Source organism: Heliconius melpomene, chromosome 20 (genome assembly GCF_056956725.1).
Source record: "Heliconius melpomene rosina isolate 202511_hmr_F chromosome 20, ASM5695672v1, whole genome shotgun sequence".
NCBI classification, from domain to species: Eukaryota; Metazoa; Arthropoda; class Insecta; order Lepidoptera; family Nymphalidae; genus Heliconius; species Heliconius melpomene.
This window is the reverse complement of record NC_140408.1, coordinates 1,933,728-1,953,395: the sequence shown is the minus strand read 5'-3', so window position 1 is coordinate 1,953,395 and position 19,668 is coordinate 1,933,728. Positions and strand designations below refer to the sequence as shown.

Sequence of the window (19,668 nt, the reverse complement as noted above, 5' to 3'; positions counted from 1 at the left end):
CTCATGTTTATTAATTAGTGTTCTGTTCTATAAATATTTGTCATTTCTGTTCTGTGCTCGGCGGGTACTCCACTGGCACCCCTAAAGCCATAATTAGATACACAACAATATTTTTCAGCAACTTTAGTTTTTCCGAGTAATAACTAACATAATGAGGGATGGAAACGTAAGTACATGTATATTAAAGTAGTGGGTGTAATATTTAAACTAACCTTCAATTACACGACCTGGGTCAACTTAGTTTACTTTTAATATTACCACCATGAAAGTCATTTAGCGTTCATTTACTTTTATAAAATTTTCGTTTTTTATTTTAAAAATATGGACCTATTGATCAATCAAGTTGCCATAGACAGTGAATACATCTAATATAGGTTAATAAGTAAGTACTGAATATTTCCATTTATTTATTTTTTGTTTATAATAAATATATACAGTGTTTTCATCATCACCATTTTAAATGTGAACAGCTTTAACTACTTTATAAAAGCCTAATACAATTAAAACAAAAGAGATTTTACAAAAAATGAAAAAAAAATTAATAAGTTGTAATGTTGTTAATAAGATAATAACCTAATTTCCAGTATTAAAGCTAATGCCGCTTTTCTGTCCAACTATGAAGTTATGCAGATTTTACAACAATTGAAAGATGCCGCACAAAAAAAACATAAACGGGAAAGCTCACTAGCCACAGTTACTTATGAAGTATGTTTCTTAAATATTTGTTATTCTTAACTGAATTTGGTATCTTTGTTTCATATTAATGTAACAAAACTTAAACATAATAAACTCAAAATATTCACTGTTGAAATATGTTTTAATTTTCAGACAGTGCATTATTTACAAGATACAGAATGTAAAAACCAAAGTGCAGAATGTATTCAAAAGTTTTTAGTAGCCATGAAAAGTTTTAAATTGACTAAATGTGAAAAACTTATGATGGTTAATACTCCACCAAGAACAGAACTAGAAATTCAATTGGTGAGTTGACATGTAAAAATTGAAATAAAAACTATACTAGAGACTTGCAACAAAGCAGTGAGTATTGGATATATAATGCTGAATTGCCAGTAAGATTACCAGTAAACTGTATTGTAACAATCTGACACTAATCAATAAAACTCTGGTTACAGTACATTTGAAAATTTATTTCCAATGTTATAACCAACCACTATACAATTAAAAAAACATATACTATAACTTTTATTTCAAAATTTAAATTCAAAATATTCTTTATTCAAATAGACTATTGTAAGCACTTTTGAATTGTTGAATGAACATATAAAAAAGGTACCACTGTTTCGGAATGCAGTTCTGTTGAGAAGAGCTAGCAAGAGCAACTTTACTGTTGAGTTCAACAGTTGGCTCTTTTCAATGTCAATGGTATAATTTAATTACTACATAATCTGTCAGCTATCCTGCATGACATTCAATAGATATTAATTCCATACATCTTTATCCTGTAAATATTCTTGAACTGTGTAATAAGCTTATTTAGTATTATTATGTTAGTATTATTTTTACAGACACTTTAAATTATTGCAGTGGCAAACTTAGAATACATTATGGGATTTTATTATATATACATATACTCAGATTCATAAAATATTTATTAACTTTTTGGAGCTGAAAACTTGACATAACTTATCTTCATTTCTCATTCCTATTGTATGTCTGTCACTATTTTTACTATGACATTGTAAGTATATTTTCCAGATTGTCCAAGAGAGTGAAGAAAGATTATCTGAAGAGGATGTTAGCAAAATAATTGACATTGTTAATGAACACTTTCCTGCTAACCCTTAATACTGTGTACTAAACAAATTCTTTAATTTTAGGTAATTTTAATATTAAAATAAGTATTTTTATATATCTTTCGTATTATTTTTCATACACTTATTGTATAAGTAATACATACCATGAATCAATGTACCATATACTATATAAAAAGTAATATATAAAAAGTTAGTTGTGGCACAAGGGCACAGTGTGCGACTGAGAAGGCGTGCGTGAATGTTTACAGTCGGACGCTTATGCCCCTGCACCACTACCACTCTGAGGTCAATTCCCACTCAAGGGGGAATTAAACATTTAATATTTTCATTCTCTGATCTGTAAACAAGGCAAAGCGCGGTGTTGTATTCCGCCACGCAATATGTATCGAGTACGTCGTGGCGCAGAGGCACGAGGGTATAACGCGACGGTTGTGGGTTCGATCCCACTCTAGAGAAATAATTATTATGTATGGATATTTTAATTTCTTCGCTCTGTCATCAAGGTAAAAGTCCGGCGTTGAGTTCCGCCTTTCAACCCGCAATGCCTCGAAAAAATCGGCGGAAGGTGGGTTCGGAGTTTCTTAAAACTATGTTCTGCCTACCCTGCTGTGTGCGGGATACAGCGTAAATCTGATTATTTTTTAAATTCATTAATATTATCAAAAAAGTAATATGTAATCATAGAATATTATCTTATTATAAGATTATTATTAGATAAAATATTGATAGTTGATTTAAATAGTAATATTTAAGCGTCTTTTATAACACTTATATTTTTTAGTTTTATTATAAATATCGCAGTGTAGTTGTCTTTAGGGTAAGTTAAATTTTTAAAATTATGATAAAACTAGTTTTTTTTTTTAAATTAATTTCTTTAAATTATAGAATTCTATGAACAAAATTTAATTTATACTGTACAATTATAGAAAATACTACATATTACGTTGAATGCATTGATATAGTTGAAAGTATGTAATTTTTATTGTATGCTATTTTCAGTTATTCCTGTCAGTTGTTAGAAGGCACTCAAGGCAAACACCAGCAATGGCTAAACAAGGTATATCTTATAAAATTAATTTGAATGATTTATTTTTTTATCTTCACGCAGCACCCTGCATATAGTATGGTACACAAAAGGAACTTAGTGTTAAGACACTCCATTCTCAACGTTAGTTGAGTGGTGGAATTCAACGCCACGCTTTGGCTTGTTATCCTAAATATTAAATAATTATTTACTGGGTCCCACTACCTTTACCGGGGTTATAGCTGGTGGGAATCGAACCAACACCGTCATAAATTCACTCAAATTATATAGCTATTAATTATATTGTAATACATGATACGGATTAGACAAAAATATTAAAATTAATTTGTTTTCTGGCGACGGTTGTGTCGTCGTAATTAGGACAAAGTCTAACTGAAAAGGCGATGGTTGTCGCTTTGATCCTCGTTGGAAGGAATGGCTAAGTATATATTTAATCGGCAGTGCATGGACTTGGACAGTGCATTTAATTGGCATAAAATTCCGCATGCTATGCGGGAAAAATCTTGAAGCTGCCATAGTTATTAATTATTATTGAAATTTCAGTATCAAAATTATTGCTGTACAAACGCGATGCCAGTCCACCATCTTGTGCAGTTATGATGATAGCTGATATTTTGGGCTTAAAGTTGGACTATAAGGAACCTGATTTATTGAAATTAGAGCACAAATCTGATCAATTTAGAAAAGTAAGTATAAGAATGATTAAATAAAAAAAGAATTCATAATGTGCAGTGGCGTAGTGAGAGGGGGGAAGAGGCAATGGGGGGTCCATCATGCCCCGCGCGCCGGTCATAAAGGGGCGCCAAATAATTCGCAAAACTATTTAAACATACATATGAAATTATATTGTGTTCACCTGGGGGGCGCTGTTAGAGTATTTTGCCCCGGGCGCAAGTTAAGCTCGCTATGCCACTGAATATGTGCTAGGTAAATATCGCAAAATTTGTGAATTGTCTTTGTTTTAAGTAAATAAAACATTATTGTTTACTTTTTAGTTTCAGTTGGAGATTACGCATAAAAAGTTTTGAAATAGGCTATTATTTTTTTATCAACTTTATAAAAGTCTACTGTTATTGTTTCTACTTTTTTGTTTCCTAGTTTTTGTGTAAATCTGTTTTATGGCCTCAAATCAAATCACACATTTTTGTGATCCTTGGAATGACAAAAATTTATGAATATGCCACGGGTGTATTACATTATTCAAATTATATTTTTATTATGGGTAATATTTTTCAGATAAACCCGATTGGGACGATCCCAGTACTTCAAGATGACGACTTCGTTGTATCACAAAGGTACTACTTCCTTTTACGTTTTAATATAGGTTTTGTCCGTGACATCCTCGCTAGTACCTGCCATTCTGTGCATCTCTTCATTGCGGATTCGATTGTGAAGCTTTAATTCTAGTTACAACATTATTAGCTTATTACTTAAATGAGTGACATCTTAATTAGTTATATTAAATAATACAATTTTTAATCAACGTTAATTATTATCCTATCAGAAACATAAATGTGAAAAAAGAGCCAAGTTAAATGTTAAGTAAAGCGTTTTTCGCGATTTCAACGCCAAAAGAATCGGAGATCTATATGGGTTTCAGGGTTCCGTATCTAAATAGGAACATAAGCAAGCCTTTTAGGATCACTCTCTACACTAACTCGAGAGAATTTAGGAGGAGCATTTATATAGGTATAATTTTTGCTGCATTTTGTATGAAAATCGCCGCTTAATTAAAATCTTCCCGTTGCCTTATGAAATTTGGCGTGAAGTGAGAACTTACAATACCAATAAAAGAAAAAATATATAGGTATTTCATGAAGAAATACCGACTTTTATGTTTGTGGTTTATTTCATACAAAATGAGAGCATACCCGCAAACTTAAGATTGTCCTGTCCTGTACCTAAAACTGGTACAGAATCCACAGAGGATGAGTCCGACTCGCACTTGATAATTTTTTATTAATTACTATTTTTTTTGTTTCAGTCATTCAATAATAAAGTATCTTCTTAGCAAATATGGCGGCGAGCAACAAGAGAAGTTATATCCTAGTGACATTCGCACTCGCGCAGTCATCGACCAGTGCCTGTTCTTTGACGCCAGTGTACTATTTATTAGTCTTAAAAATGTTGCGGTAAGAAAAGTTCTATATTTACATATGTCTATACGTATAATAAAATCGTAACTGATCGGTGAAAATATGTGTAAGAAACTGGTATTGGGAACATTTAACAATGTAATTGTAACCACAACAATGATTTTTATTCTTTTTTTCTATGCGTTTGTGGACACTAGACACTCAGACTGTGTACAGCAAAAAGAGAGTTGTTTTAAGCGTGTATGTCCCTTTGTTTCTTTTCTTTCTTTGTCCCTTTAACCCAATGAACCGATTTTGATAAATGATACGTTGTTGATGCTGGCTGCTATATAATATATAATATATTAGATTATGCAGTCGGGATTCCTATTTCGTTTTGAATTGACATGTTTAACAACAATATTTTTTTTAGCTACCAACGTTATTACGAGGCTTACCAGGTCCCACACCACAAAACATAGCAGATATAGATGAAGCGTATGCTGTTTTAGAGGCGTATCTACAGAATAACAAATATATAGCCGCCAATAACTTTACTATAGCGGATATATCACTTGGCTCTACGGCGGCTGCTATGCAAGCGATACACAAGCTGGATGTCGATAAGTAAGAATGCATTTCCTTATAGCTTTACGCTGTATCCGCATGTAGTAAGGTAGGCATTTGGAACATAGTGTCAAGACACTCTATTCCCCACTTTCCTTGTTGACGGAACTCTGTTGAGTTCCGTCAACAGTGTTCTGCTTTGTCATGATAAGGCAGCAAGGAAATGAAGATAATTTCTTTCCTTCTCATGTTGCGCTACAACGACGCATGTTTCAAATAGGAACATGGATAAATTTGAAGTGTAAAAGTACGAACAGAAGACTTTCAACGGCTTGGAACTTTATATAAAAGAATTAATTAGAAGTTTAAAAGAACAAATTTGATACTACGTATTTGAAGTGTAAAAAGTATATAAATGATACCTAATAATTTACTTAAAACTTATTTTTTATTTATTTTACTTCTGTTAGGTTCCCAAAAAGTGTCGAATGGCTTGCTTTACTCAATAAAGAAAGTTGCTTCCAAAACGTCAACAGTGGGTTTGCCTTATTTGGAAAGTTATTGAACATTTTCTGGGAGAAAAATAAACAATAAAGTTATTTGCTATTTTAACTTTAGTGACCGATTTTATGTTTGTAAATGTAAATATATATAATAGAATTAGCAGTGAAAAAGTTATATATACCCTATATACTAGAATACTCTATACATTATTATTAAATGTATTTTACAATGAAATATTAAATAACATAAAATAATGGTTTTTTTCTTTTATTTATTCATTTCATTATCATGTCTTTTCCACATCCAGTAGATTAAGGCGGGAAAAATCTAAATAAGTCATACTGCTTTCAGTCTACAAAGGAATCAAACAAACAACCATGACTATGCCGTAAAATAGCCATTTGTCATTGAATATGTATTGTATTTTGAACATAATTTGTAATTAATTAGATTAGCGCGGCAAAGACAGCATCATATTAATAATTTGTAGTATACCTACTTCATTGATTAACATATTTTAAAAGGTATAGTTAAATAAATTAAATCAACTGTAACCTAGTGTTAGGACACTTCGAACTCTCCGCCGAATTCTGGAGGCATTGCGCGACACCAGACTCAAAATATGGAAATATAAATAAATATTTCATCTCGAGTGGGGATCGCACCCACAACCAGTCGGTTTTAGAGTCACACTTTGTGCCCCTGGCCGACTACGACTGGCCTCAAAAGGGTATAATTAACGATTTTATTCTTTAACTATGTAGATATATGCAGTCTCTATATTTCTGTATTTAATCGGTTGTTAAAAATTACCTACCCTGATATGTGTGGCATGTAAAACTAAAAAATTAACGAAATTTAAAAATGCTTATATAAGTATTTTCCTTAAACAGTTATTAAAAATCATTGCATAACAATATGTAATGATTTTTATAACTGTTAGACTGAGATCCCAGGGCCCCACACCTACGGCATTTTAGCAAAGCTGAAATTTTGAGGATTAAGTAATAGTCTCCACCTACTACACTCCAACCTGAATGCCGTCCACCGCCATCTTGAACACCACCATCACGGCCAGCCTCGTTATTCCTAACAGAGACACATCGCCCGACGGAGCGACACAGCGACAGCCTATCTTAAATACCCCGGCTACAAAATAGAACGTAACTTTATGCCTCAAATCGGTGTCCCTGTGTCATAAGGAAGGGTCTTTTCCCTAAAAAATGTACCCAGACCGATCCGATAGCTCGATCATTCTCCCAGACAGAAATGTACCTTTAGTTGGCGCTACCTTTGAAAGGGCCCAACTTTCAAGTTAGTAAGTACGCATACTGTCTTAACTACGTATTAGACTAATGGTCCTTTTCAGCTTTGCTAAAACGAGGTAGGTCTGGGGGCCGTGGGATCTTGACTACGTTATCTCACTGTCTATATCTAGTCTACTATCACAGATTATTTTTAGATAAAATGGTGATAGTTGGTTTAGGTATATAATATTTCAGTGTCGATTTTATTTTAATAATTGTATTGTAATACTAAGGTGAGTTCTGCTTATTGTCAAATAATTGTTATAGAGATAAGTAAGTATATCGCTATAATAATTATTACAACAAATAAATACATTATAAAGTATTTTATTATTAAGATTTATTTAATAATTAATTTTAATAAGTTAGTACTATTTACCCGACTGTAGCGTGGCCCAAAAAGAAAGTTATGTTTTTAACGTGTTTAATATGTATGTGTGTATGTACGTTGTTCTCTTGTAACTTTTAAATTAGTGAACCGATTTTGATAACTGATAGGTACGTCGTTAGATTAATTTTGATGGCGTGAGTGTTACTGGATAGGTAAGTATATAAATTTAGATTATGAAGTTGAGTTTTTTTGTATTGTTTACAATTATTTTTTTTTATTATATTCATGCATCTTACCTACTACTTAATTTAAAAAATAAATAGTTAAAATTAATTTTAATTATTTGTTCTAAATAGTATGATATTGAAAATATAATCTCGGTGTTAGCAGTTCGTGTTATCTCATCGTCAACCTGTACGATTACGTTAACCTGTTCCAATTTTTTTGCATGCATGATATGCAAAAAAATTGAAACAGGTTAACGTAATCGCTTTACTTGAATTCTAAATGTAACTTGCGAATTGCGACGTTTGGAGACTTGGAGAGTCAGTGTACTATGGTTACTCAGTTAGGTTCATTCGCTTCGACCGTTCACTAGTCATATTCATTGCACTCTTACTTTCATACGTTTTTACTATATTTTGTCCAAATTTTCCGTAAAATTGTGTTAATATATAAAACAATAATATACAGACAGACCTCACGTTGCTAAAATATTTTTTTTTATATGTTATAACCCTTTTCGTTATTTCTGTAGTCAGAAGGCACTCCAACCAAGCACCTGCAATGGCTAAACAAGGTATGTATTACCTACATGTATACTTCTACATTACCTAATACTAATATAAACCTAGGCCATCGCCATTCATCACTCAGGACTATGATTAGGTATATTTTTTTTTCATTTCGTCGCTATGTAAGACAAAGCACGGCGTTATGTTTCGCTACTCGCCACTCAACGTCTCGAAAATTTGGCAGAAAGTGGGGAAGTAAGTTTTCTCTAGGTCCTCCTTAACCTTCCTCTAACTAGGTATATGGGAGAAAATGTGAATGTACTTATCATAATTTTCATATACTCGTATTATTGCAATTTCAGAATCGAAATTGTTGCTATACAAACACGACGCTAGTCCACCATCTTCTGCAGTTAGGATGATAGCTGAGATTTTGGACTTGAAATTGGACTACAAGGAACCTGATTTACTGAAATTTGAACATAAATCTGCAGAATTTAGGAAAGTATGTTATTGTCATTATTATACGTGTTATACTTTTTTATACATTTCACATTTATAATTACTTATATGTAAAATGAAGGCTTTAGTTTGCTATAAAATTATATTTTGAAAGAGCAACTGTCGCTCTCTTTTCCTTTCGAGCCGGATGCCCTTAGCCCTTAGGACTAATATTACGGAGTTTTATTTTAACTGAATGAATAATCAAAACAGTTTCGAGTCAGTTCTATTCCTACTGAATATAGAATTCGTTTCGTGAATGAGAATGTGTTTTGAAATTTGGGGATTGCATGTGGAAAGGAAATTATGCGCTGAACCCCGCTATATGTATTTTTATAAAAAGCATGGCATTACCCGATTAAATATAATAATTAATGTTTTTAGATAAACCCTATTGGCACCATTCCAGTACTTCAAGATGATGACTTCTTTGTATCACAAAGGTACTTTTTTAAGGTCATTTACTTTATAACGTTGCCTTTGACCAATGTGTGCTTACAAAACCCATATTATATTTTTTCTGTAGGTAATAAGTACTTTATTATTTTTTCATTACTTTTTCATTAGTTTTTTTATGAGACAAGACAAGCCGTTAGCTGATAATGTATAAAATTTATTAGGGTGTAGCTTTGTAATCTTGTCTAGACATTCATAATAAGGAAAAGAAAAGGTTTTTCTTTTTTGGCAATTTTTTAATCAGTTTTTTTATTTATGTTTTTAAATATTTAGTTGAAATATATTCTAAGATCTATATTTTAAGAAAGCTTTAAAAATGCAACATTGTTTACTGTTTCGCTTAGACTTAACCCGAGGTGGGTTAAATAAAGTTATATTTAAATAATATACTAGTTAAATATAAGTTTACATAAATTTATTGTTATTATATTTCAGTCACGCAATCATAAAGTATCTTCTCAGCAAATACGGCGGAGACCAACAAGAGCAATTATATCCTAGTGACATTCGCACTCGGGCAGTAATCGACCAGTGCCTGTTCTTTGACGCCAGTGTACTATTTGTTAGGCTTAAAGCTATTGCGGTAAGAATTCTTTTTTCTATTTATTTTGTATAAAAGTGGGGAACGGAGTGTCTTAACACCAGGATCTTTCTGCCTACCCTGCTATTCTTTTATATTTATCTTTCAGATACCAACATTATTTCAAAACTCGCAAGGTCCAACACCACAAAACTTAGCAGATTTGGACGAGGGGTATTCCGTTTTAGAGGCGTATCTACAAAACAACAAATATATAGCCGCCAATAACTTGACTATAGCCGATTTATCACTTGGCTCTACGGCGGCTGCTTTAAACGCTATATATAAGTTTGATGTTAATAAGTGAGTTTGTTATATACACTATACAAGCATTTCTTGCATTTAGTTTAATCATTTTCATTAGTGGATATTTTTCTCTTGCATTTCGAATGACTTAAATGCTCATATGTATATATATTTTAAATTTAATCACTTAGTAAAGACATACATTGTAATTTTAAGTTACTTTACTTTAATCAGGTACCCAAGAAGTGTTCAGTGGCTTGCTCTGCTCAATAAAGAAAAATGCTTTCAAAATGTCAACGAGGGATTTGAATTCTTTGGAAAGCTAATGAACACCTTATGGGAGAAAAATAAACAGTAAAATTATTTTCTATTTTTGCTAAATAATAATTTACTCCAGTGACCAATTCTACGTTCCTACATAATACTAATAATATACCTATGATACAAATAACAGTGAAAAGAATATATAATTTACTTTATGTACTAAATTAAAAAAATATATTCTACAATATTTCTAATGGACTCTTTAATAAACTGATTTTACAATGAAATACATATATTTTATTAATTGGTTTCATCACCATGTCCACAAGAGAAAACAATATAAGCCACTTCACTGTCCAACCTTTTTAGTAATATTGCATTAGATAGGAATTGAACCTGCAATCATCACTTGTAGATTGCATACAAATGTCAATATAGTTTTACGCAATATAGGTATATATACTCATAAAAAAATGCTATATTCATAAGATTAGACTGCCATCTGTGAGCCAATAGCAAAAATACGATTACTAGATGCTGCTATATCCTTTTCAAGTAATTAATTTAAAAAAATATTATTTTTATTTATATAAGCACTAAAATTTAAATAAATGTAATGAGTATTCATTTGCATATTTTATAAATCAAAATAACTTAATAATAATAGAAAAAATCACTTAACAATATTTAAATATGGCAACACATAGAGCAATGCCACGGTGACGTACGAGACGGCGTGCAACTTTCGAACTCGCAGTGACATTCGCCATCGCCAGGCTTGAATAGTATCGGTCGCGGCGCGACGGGCACTAGCAGCCACTAATAACAGAAACGTGTAAGGCGAAGTGCGGTCGACTTGTCGAAGCGCAGCTGTCCTACCGCGTTTATCAGTTTTAACTTTTACAAGGAACGCGGGTGTAAATAAACAATTCGTCTTATTACTTGTTGCTATGGATACTTTTCATAACGGAAAGTAGTAAGCAAAACTATTGTTTGTTTAAAAATCGTGACAAATCGAGTGCAGTTGAAGCCTCCGATACCGTAACCACTTCTCGCAATGACAACGGAGAGCATTCAGTTGCCTTTTAAGAAATCGGAGGCATTTAAAATGTTTCTTATGGTTTAATTGAAGCTATTTTGTATAGTGTTTTACGTTGAAATAAGTACTATTGTGTTTCGTTTGGTGACGCTTTGAAGTATAAATACGTTATTAGGAGTCGTTCGTCGCAACACATTGAAAATGAGTGTTTTGAGTGCGTTGAGCAAATCTGACTTCAAAACAGCCAGTGATGGACTTTTGGAGCTCTCCGAGGAGAGGCTTCGCAGCATCATGCGCTCGGAGCCTATCACCGACGTCTACCACGTCGAACAAACACCCTTCGCAAGGTTAGTTGTCAACAAAGTTTTTAATCACGTGTAGTTTTTCAAAAGTTTTATGAACTTTTTAATTTTGGAAATTTTAGAATGTTGGCATAACTTAAAGGCGTATTTACTACCTACTTTTATTTCTTATAATTAAATTACAAACACATATTACCTTGTTAAACTAAAAACTTTTTGTTACCTTATAACAATAATCTTGAACAAATCTTCAAAGATAACACAAGTATGTGAATTGTAAATAATAATTACCTCAATAGACTATGAAATAATTCATGGCCATCACTGATAGAACATATCTGTTAACTATCATTGTGTGTGCATATGTCACACATAGGCACATATATGTATAAAATATATATTATAATCTCACACTGTGGTTTTGAAATACCTAGCCATATTGTTTATCTCGGCATTCCTGATAAACATGAGTGATGAGTGCCTTGATAATTTGAGATAATGCTGTTATTTACGCCTCAGTCTTCAAGACTGCCACTGTAAAATATCTAGATCATCTATTGTTTGAACATTTCATAATAACTTCTATACTATATAGGAGTTTTTTAAAAGCATATAATAAATAAAGTTAAATATGTAGATATAAAGAAATAAAAGATATTGTAAAACTTTTTATCTTCACGTGTCAGTCATTCTATAGAAGTAAGTGTATTTAATAATTGCATCACTCAATTCAATAATATAATTATAATTAATAAAGTCATCAAAGTTAATCAACATCTATGATCTCAGTAAAACATTGAAAGTGGCAATAAAATCCATATTACTTATTAACATTATAATTGAAAATAAATCTGTTTAGAATTGTTGTCAAATTTGTATTGAATGCCTATATTGTTTTTTTGTAATATTTATAATATTGAAACATTTTTAGTAATTTTAATAAAATGTTTTTTAGAAAAATTTACATGCTTTTATTAGGTGAACTTGTAACAATTTTATAAAATCTAAGAAACTGAATTTGACTCACTTCTAATAATTGTATCATTATGAAATTTGTTACATATATGTAGCTTAGATGACAATTCTATAATATTACATCATTGGTCTCATGGAGGAGGACCTAAGACCTGCACAATGGAAATCTTCACAGGTTACTAGTAAAACTAAGTAAAGGTTTAGACTCCTATAATTTATGGCTGATATAGAAAAGGGTGTTTTCTTAAATTATTTTATTATATATTTTTTATTTATTTTAATTAGGTACTTTTCATAATTCTATTACAATGTCAAATATCAAAGATCAATATACAAAATCTATTATAACACCAATAATCAACCACAATCAGTATTATGTTACGAAATATTATATTAAAATATATTTTATATATTATTAAATATAAATATGCATTCCCCGCGAAAGTGTGCCGGCATGGCACAGCGCAGTCGCTAAGTCGACGAGTGGACATGTTCTACTACTTTTCCCCTCGTTGCCATCCGACGTAGACTGAAGTAATAATATGCACATAATTTAGACCCTTGTCACATCAATCCATCAGGATCGAGGTCTCCGTATTTTGTTTACTGGAGGAAGCACGATTCCGCTAGGGTTAAGAACTTTGAAATGTGCTTTTAAAACAAAGCTCTTGATTAATCGATTTTCGTTATATATTTTTATAGACGTTTTAAAAAGTCGAAAGTTGTTATTGCATGTTTGATTGATTTATAAATCGCTCTCAAGTCTGAGTTCGATCTTGAGATGCCATTTTCATTTATAAATTACATGTCTATGACTGAAAACGACATCTCAAGATTGATCTCAGACTTGAGAGCGTTTTATAAATACGGGACTATAATAATAGGAGGTAATCGATTCTGACATTCTTTTGTATAATTGTACGTAACTTAGCGAGTATATCACTTATTAGTAGAAAAGAAATAAGTTTTTTTTTAATTGTTGTTTTTAAGTAATTGTAGTTGTAAAATAATATTCTTTCGGCACCAACACAGACGAATAATCTTACAACAAAATTAATTATTCAAGGTTAATTATTGTTACGAAGTATTCACCTAAACACTGCACAAATACCACGTTGAGTTACGAAAGTTACGCGTTCACTAATTACAGTCGAGTTAATTATCTATTTTACATGATTAATCAGCCTTCTTGATTGCCTCTAATGGGTGAGACAATGATCTTATGTGACACGCGGACAGAGGTCAAATGCCAATATTATTGTGTAATAACTAATAGTTAATGCTGTGAAAAGCTTACGAATGTACGTATACGGGGTTTGTAATTTGTGTATGTTTTTAGTATGTTTATTACTCAAGCAATATTCTTATGTTGTAATTTTTGTTTTTTTTTCTTTATATGCGGTCAAAACATGCTGATGCTTCAGGTTATTTTCCACCCAGCACCCAAGCAAGCAAGGTATGGCTTATTGGGTGGCGGGACCATAGGCTGCACTTTGTCTATAAGTTGAGAAGTTAAAATAAATTTAAACTTCGTCATCATCTGTGCAGGTAAGGTTCATCTATAACGAGAAGTCAGCACGACCCAAATATTACTACCATATGGACCTAATATAAATTCATTTACTTAATGGCGACGTTTCTAATTAATAATTTTTTTAAAAATATAAAACATTTCTCATTTTTGTTCTTAAATAATATTAAATATTGACCAGCTTCTATTTCTTAATGAATACGCAGACCGAGATGTTTATTTATTGGCGCTTTGTATGGAACGAAAGTGAAACGCAGTGATAAATCAAGAAATAGAGTTGTAAGTCGATTGTATCGAATAATCGATTGTAAATCTGGCCGATACGAAACAATATCGAATTTCTAATACTGTTTGCCCGTGTCTTTAAATCTGCTTTCTTTTACTCTAAAATAAAACTATTTATAGTTTTACTTGGAAGGGTTGAAAAGAAAGTTCTTAAATATTAGAAGTCTAATTATTTGTTATAATTGTATTATTATTGTAATCTTAAATAAGTTGTAACTAATATTGCTAATAAATAATAATTCATGAAAGTATTTCGTGTAAAACTCAATTGTATTTTAAATATTTAGTATAAATGATATTTTTTTACATATTGTACATTTTTTATAATTCTTCAATGCTAAACAGGCTTATTCGTTGTTACCTAATCAACAAATTTCAAAACTCCGATACTGATATTTCATTAGATCATTTGAGCAAGTAAGCCTTAAGCCTAAATTTATTCTAAGCTCAATCTAGAAACTAATTCAACATTCCTTACATCAAAAAAAACGGCATCTCTTTGCGAAATTCGACATTGAGAACGATATAAACGAAATCGTATTTTGTAACCGGTTCTGGCGGCGATGAGATGTGACATGATAGATTGGATGGTTCTCCCCCCGATACGCGAAGGTCAAACTTACTGAAGCATTAATCACTAACTCTCTTTGATAACACGGCTTTAATGAGACAGATATATTGCTTGTTTTCGCGGTGTAGTAGATCGTATGTCTTAAATGTTGGCTACTGCTTACTATTGTAGTTGTAGATTCAAAGCCCACATGGAAAGGCATGGCGACGGATGCTATAGGAGTATACTAAGTTAAGAAAACATGGGTAGGTACATTTTTTAATGTGTCGGTATCAGTTGTTTTTTTATACCATTGAAGAAAATTTACATGGAATTGCAGATGAGCGAACTCTAGATTATGCATATGTAAAATTTATTTCATGGGGATATTATATGTACATATACATATAATTATGTTTTATCTTTCTTCGTTCTGGAACCAATGCAAAAGCACGGCGTTAAGTTCCGCCCCTCCACACGCAATGCCTCGAAAATTCGACATGTGGGGAATGGAGTGTCTTAACACTCCCTACTCTGCTATATGCGGGATACAACGTGAAACGAAATTATGTCATACGTGTAATGTGGCATGTAGCATCACTCATGACGTGTACCTAACGATTACGGTTAACGATAATAAATTGGGAACTCGCCGCACTGGCCGAACATGAATTTGCCTCTGTTAGATAATATTTAAGCCAGCCAGGAATGTGTTTGTATAATAAATTATGAACGACCCCATTCCAATATATAATCAGGACTTTGTTCTAGTTATTTCGTCGACTATAGTTGCAAAGCGTTATGTTATTTTGTATTATTATACAAAAAAGAGTTTTATAGCTCATTTTTTTTATATATATTCTGCCTAGTTAATTTAACATAAAAACATGAGGTAATTCATGCCAAATGCTAAATTAATTTAGACAAATTATGTGTATTAAGAAATAATAATTTATCAACTAGAAATTTTTCCCCGAAACTTTTTTGTTCAGAATTTAGACACTCGAACTTACTAAGTAAATGCAATACTTGTGAAACTTGATGAACACGTTTTCTTTATACTAACTCGAAATTGTGTGATGCAGGAAATATAGAGGCAATCATTTTAACAATTTACTAATGAAGCAGAGTTTTTTTTTAAATAAATAAACCCAGCCTCAAGCAGTTTCGCTTTAAAAAGTTGTATTTATATTTTTGCATATTTTTTATTAATTATTAAGAAAGAACATTAAAAAATGCAATATAAATATACCTTTATTATTATGTAATCGATTATGTCGAATCAGTTTACAAAATATATTTTTCATGATAAAATAAAAAAAAAATAGATACTAAGTGTCTTAATGGAAACGGAATATTGAACAGTATGTTTATATTATATTTTATATTTTATTATATTTTTTTTTGCACCCTACCCCTATCTTAATTTGCTATGTCCTCTGCCTTAAGGTTGCCTGGCAGAAATTGCTATTAAGCAATAAGGCCGCCTTTTGTACATTTATATAATGTTATTGTATTTTTTGTGTCTTTTCTTGGGTGTACAATAAAGAGTTATTATTATTATTATTATTATGTTTCCAGGATCCCTCCAATTACCCCGTTTTTTGCGGGATAAAGCGTGAACCTAAGAAAAAGAATTTCCAAATATATACATTTATTGTACAATTCAATATACTTAAATTTGTACTGTCTAACGAATAATATGTATTTAGTAGTGAACAATAGCGTCGTTAGAAGCACATTAGGAGCATGTAATCAAATGAACGCAATTGACATAATTCTGTTTGTAGATCATTAGCTCGTATCAAATTAGGTGATTGCACTAGACCTGTCCTAGTTTTGATGTTTAAGTGTAGGTACATTGTTAATATATAGATTTACTTTGAATTTGTTTAATTTATTATAGGTACCTACGCATCACGCAACTACTTTAAAAGTTAATAAGTACAATTTTGTAAATAAAAAACAATTTAGTCTTTTTTTTCTCTTCATTTATTGACAATGGTAGTAGGTTTTGTGCGTGATGTTTTAAAATTCATTTAATTTTCTAATGAGTTTAATGTATGTAATAATATGTGAAATAGGTAATTATAATATTCTACTAAGAATATATTTTAAAGTACTAGGAAATATTCTGAACGATGATGTAAATCACTTTAGATTTTTTCAATGTACGATTTACTCGAGTTTGCACCAAAACACATGACTCATTACCTTTTTAATATTCACAAAACTTCCGCGTGTACCGTAAACAAAGTCATCCAATATTAGGTTCGTATTTTCACATAATTGCTTAAGACACTTAAAAAGCGTAGTTTAACCTCGCAAAGGTAAATATTATGACACTTCAGGAAGTACTGTGTGACGGCACTGTGACGATACTGACAAAGTAATTAAGCAGCCACATTTTGTGTCAAGTTCGTAATTGTTTCTTAATGTTAATGCTGACCTGAGCTTATCTTAGTTGTAATAGCCTTTTAATGTTTGTCGCTCGTGTCGGTGGACATTTTTTAAATTATACTGGAATCATTATCAAAAGTACCATTTAAAAATACCGTGCATTTGCAACGTTAACCTATAAATAATAATTTTGATACTTGCCCCGTAACTAGTAAGTATAATGTTCGAAACTAACTAATTGATTACTATCATAAATGTTACCTTAGTAAGTGTAACTTGAGGGCATGAGAGGTGAAATTGTATTCAGAGATAGATTAACTAAATGGTGGGATTGGCACTCGACGCCCAGGGCTCTTCGCTTGTAGCTCGTCGCTCGCCGCTCGTCGCTTGTGGATTGTCGCTCGCCGCTCGCCGCTCGGGTGCAGATAACAGTTTTTGCTCGACGTTGGTCAGATGCAATCGCTGACTTTCTACAGCTGGTCACTCGCAGCGGTTTCACTTTCAAGCGGCGGCGGAATGCGGCCGGACCTCCGACCCGTGTCTGTCGTGTCACTCACGCCCTTTGCGCATCTCCTCACTCGATATCCCTAAACGAAGGATGGACAATGATATGGACTAAACATATAGAGTTACACTTATGTGTATTTGAACATGAAATATTTCAAGAAGCACATTATGAAAGTGTAGCTACAATACAAACGCCAAATACAATAAACACGGCCAGCCAGTACATTACATAAGTAGCGTCACATATTCACACGTCAAAGCCTGGACTCGTTGCGCGCCGCCGTTGCATAATTATGCTAAGCCGCGGTCCGTCCAGTGTGTCCAGATTGTTTACGCACAACGACCGTCTCTTGCCTACATAACTTCGCAGCGGGCAATATCGATTTGACACGCGCCCCGAATACTCGAGCGAGATTCCATGGCAGCTATCCGCGCTAATATCTTATTTGTGTCATTAGCGCGAAATGTCAGCGGCTTGGCACCCTGGTCGATGCACCGCGGCCCGCACCAGCTAAATTCGGGTGCGTTGCATCACGCATCACTTTCGGTTTCGTTTGTCACGCGGCTATTTTAGATAACGTCGATTATTAGAACGCCGCATTTAGCGGCGCCCAACGCTGCCCCGCGATAGGCCTGACCGCATGACTAATCGCGCCGGCACGAGGAACGCACGCTCAGTTCTATATCCGACCTCGCGTTTCCTATTTAAATACTTGTAAGTTGACGGCTAAAACGGGCCACAATAAGGCTAGCCGTGTTTCAAAGTCAGTGTGCAACTATGCAGTGGGTCTCGGCTCGCAGTTATCTTGACTTTGCGGAATGAAACCCGACACGTACGAGGCCATTGCATCCGTGCACTTCTTTTGCTATGAGTATTCTTCTGAAATTAGCGATACAAATTGATCTTTCTTTAAAATGCATTGAATAATATGTAAATGTAATATGTAATTTGTCGTTTTATTAGTGTAGCAGTGCTGGCAACATTGCTTTCCTGGCAATAAGTTGTTTGGAATGGATACAGGGCCGCCCTTCGCGTCCAAGGCCACCCAATGGGCGAATGTTCACCTGCAATAAACCGCGGGCGGCTTGTGCAACTGTCGCGACAGACACGTGGGCGATAGATCGAGAACAATCGTTCCTCTCGTCTTACATCGGAATGCAGCTTCTGTTACTGTTACAAAACTGACTGTAAGTCCGGGCCAATGTCAACGGGGCTCCCGTGTTGACTCTTGATTGTCTATATGATAATGATGATAGCGCATTCGTCGCGCGTTCGTGTGGGCGAGGGTTGGGCCGCTCGCGCAGTGCAGGTACCTACGTGCTAGCGAAAGTCTAGCCGACCTTCGGCGCCTAGATATAGGCGGTAATGGATACCTCGCCTCGTGAAAGACTTCATTTAGATACGAACAAGAGATTAGTAATTGTTTTTATTTTCAAGATGTTTTGCAAAATTTTTAGTATGATATTTCAAGTGTTTTTTTAAAATTCTTAATAAAATATTTAAAAATGCTTGAGTTTTGTTAAAATTTACGGGGTTAATTTTTTTTATTATAAAATAAAGTGTATGGTAAGCTTCCACAACTTTTGATACATTTTACCTTTTTGTTACTCAATATGTCGTGTTAAAAATAATATAAAATGTTAAATCACTACGATGTAACATTTTATCTAGTTGGCCCTCGTTACTTAAATAT

The 19,668-nt window shown here is 32.9% G+C and overlaps 4 protein-coding genes across 6 annotated transcripts in view; all 4 read left to right on the top strand.

The window, feature by feature from the left end:
* The first annotated feature begins 25 nt into the window (after positions 1-25).
* Positions 26-2,832, top strand: Polr3I (RNA polymerase III subunit I). The gene is made up of 5 exons (XM_085204814.1): positions 26-166; positions 585-705; positions 829-981; positions 1,717-1,838; positions 2,775-2,832. The coding sequence occupies exons 1-4, from the start codon at positions 159-161 to the stop codon at positions 1,804-1,806; spliced, it is 372 nt and encodes a 123-aa protein (XP_085060940.1). The 5' UTR covers positions 26-158; the 3' UTR covers positions 1,807-1,838; positions 2,775-2,832.
* On the top strand, positions 31-6,221 carry LOC146527476 (glutathione S-transferase 1-like). Of its 2 annotated transcripts, none has more exons than XM_085204811.1 (7): positions 31-166; positions 2,775-2,832; positions 3,364-3,506; positions 4,057-4,115; positions 4,805-4,952; positions 5,329-5,522; positions 5,933-6,221. In XM_085204811.1, exons 1-7 carry the CDS (start codon positions 152-154, stop codon positions 6,054-6,056), a joined length of 741 nt encoding a protein of 246 aa, XP_085060937.1. In that variant the 5' UTR covers positions 31-151; the 3' UTR covers positions 6,057-6,221. The 2 variants fall into 2 exon arrangements, with proteins under 2 accessions (XP_085060937.1, XP_085060938.1); XM_085204812.1 differs by lacking the exon at positions 31-166 and adding an exon at positions 1,755-1,838.
* Positions 6,222-7,417: 1,196 nt separating this feature from the next.
* On the top strand, positions 7,418-10,672 carry LOC146527475 (glutathione S-transferase 1-like). The gene is made up of 7 exons (XM_085204813.1): positions 7,418-7,506; positions 8,362-8,403; positions 8,701-8,843; positions 9,224-9,282; positions 9,731-9,878; positions 9,985-10,178; positions 10,356-10,672. Exons 2-7 carry the CDS (start codon positions 8,391-8,393, stop codon positions 10,477-10,479), a joined length of 681 nt encoding a protein of 226 aa, XP_085060939.1. The 5' UTR covers positions 7,418-7,506; positions 8,362-8,390; the 3' UTR covers positions 10,480-10,672.
* Positions 10,673-11,139: 467 nt separating this feature from the next.
* Positions 11,140-19,668, top strand: part of Drak (Death-associated protein kinase related) — a 131,677-nt gene continuing 123,148 nt past the window's right edge. The window contains exon 1 of one of the 2 annotated variants that reach the window (XM_085204809.1): positions 11,140-11,771. In XM_085204809.1, the coding sequence (XP_085060935.1) occupies positions 11,626-11,771 (146 nt within the window). In that variant the 5' untranslated portion in view covers positions 11,140-11,625. The remainder of the gene's footprint in view (positions 11,772-19,668) is intronic. The other variant, XM_085204810.1, reaches the window with a different exon arrangement.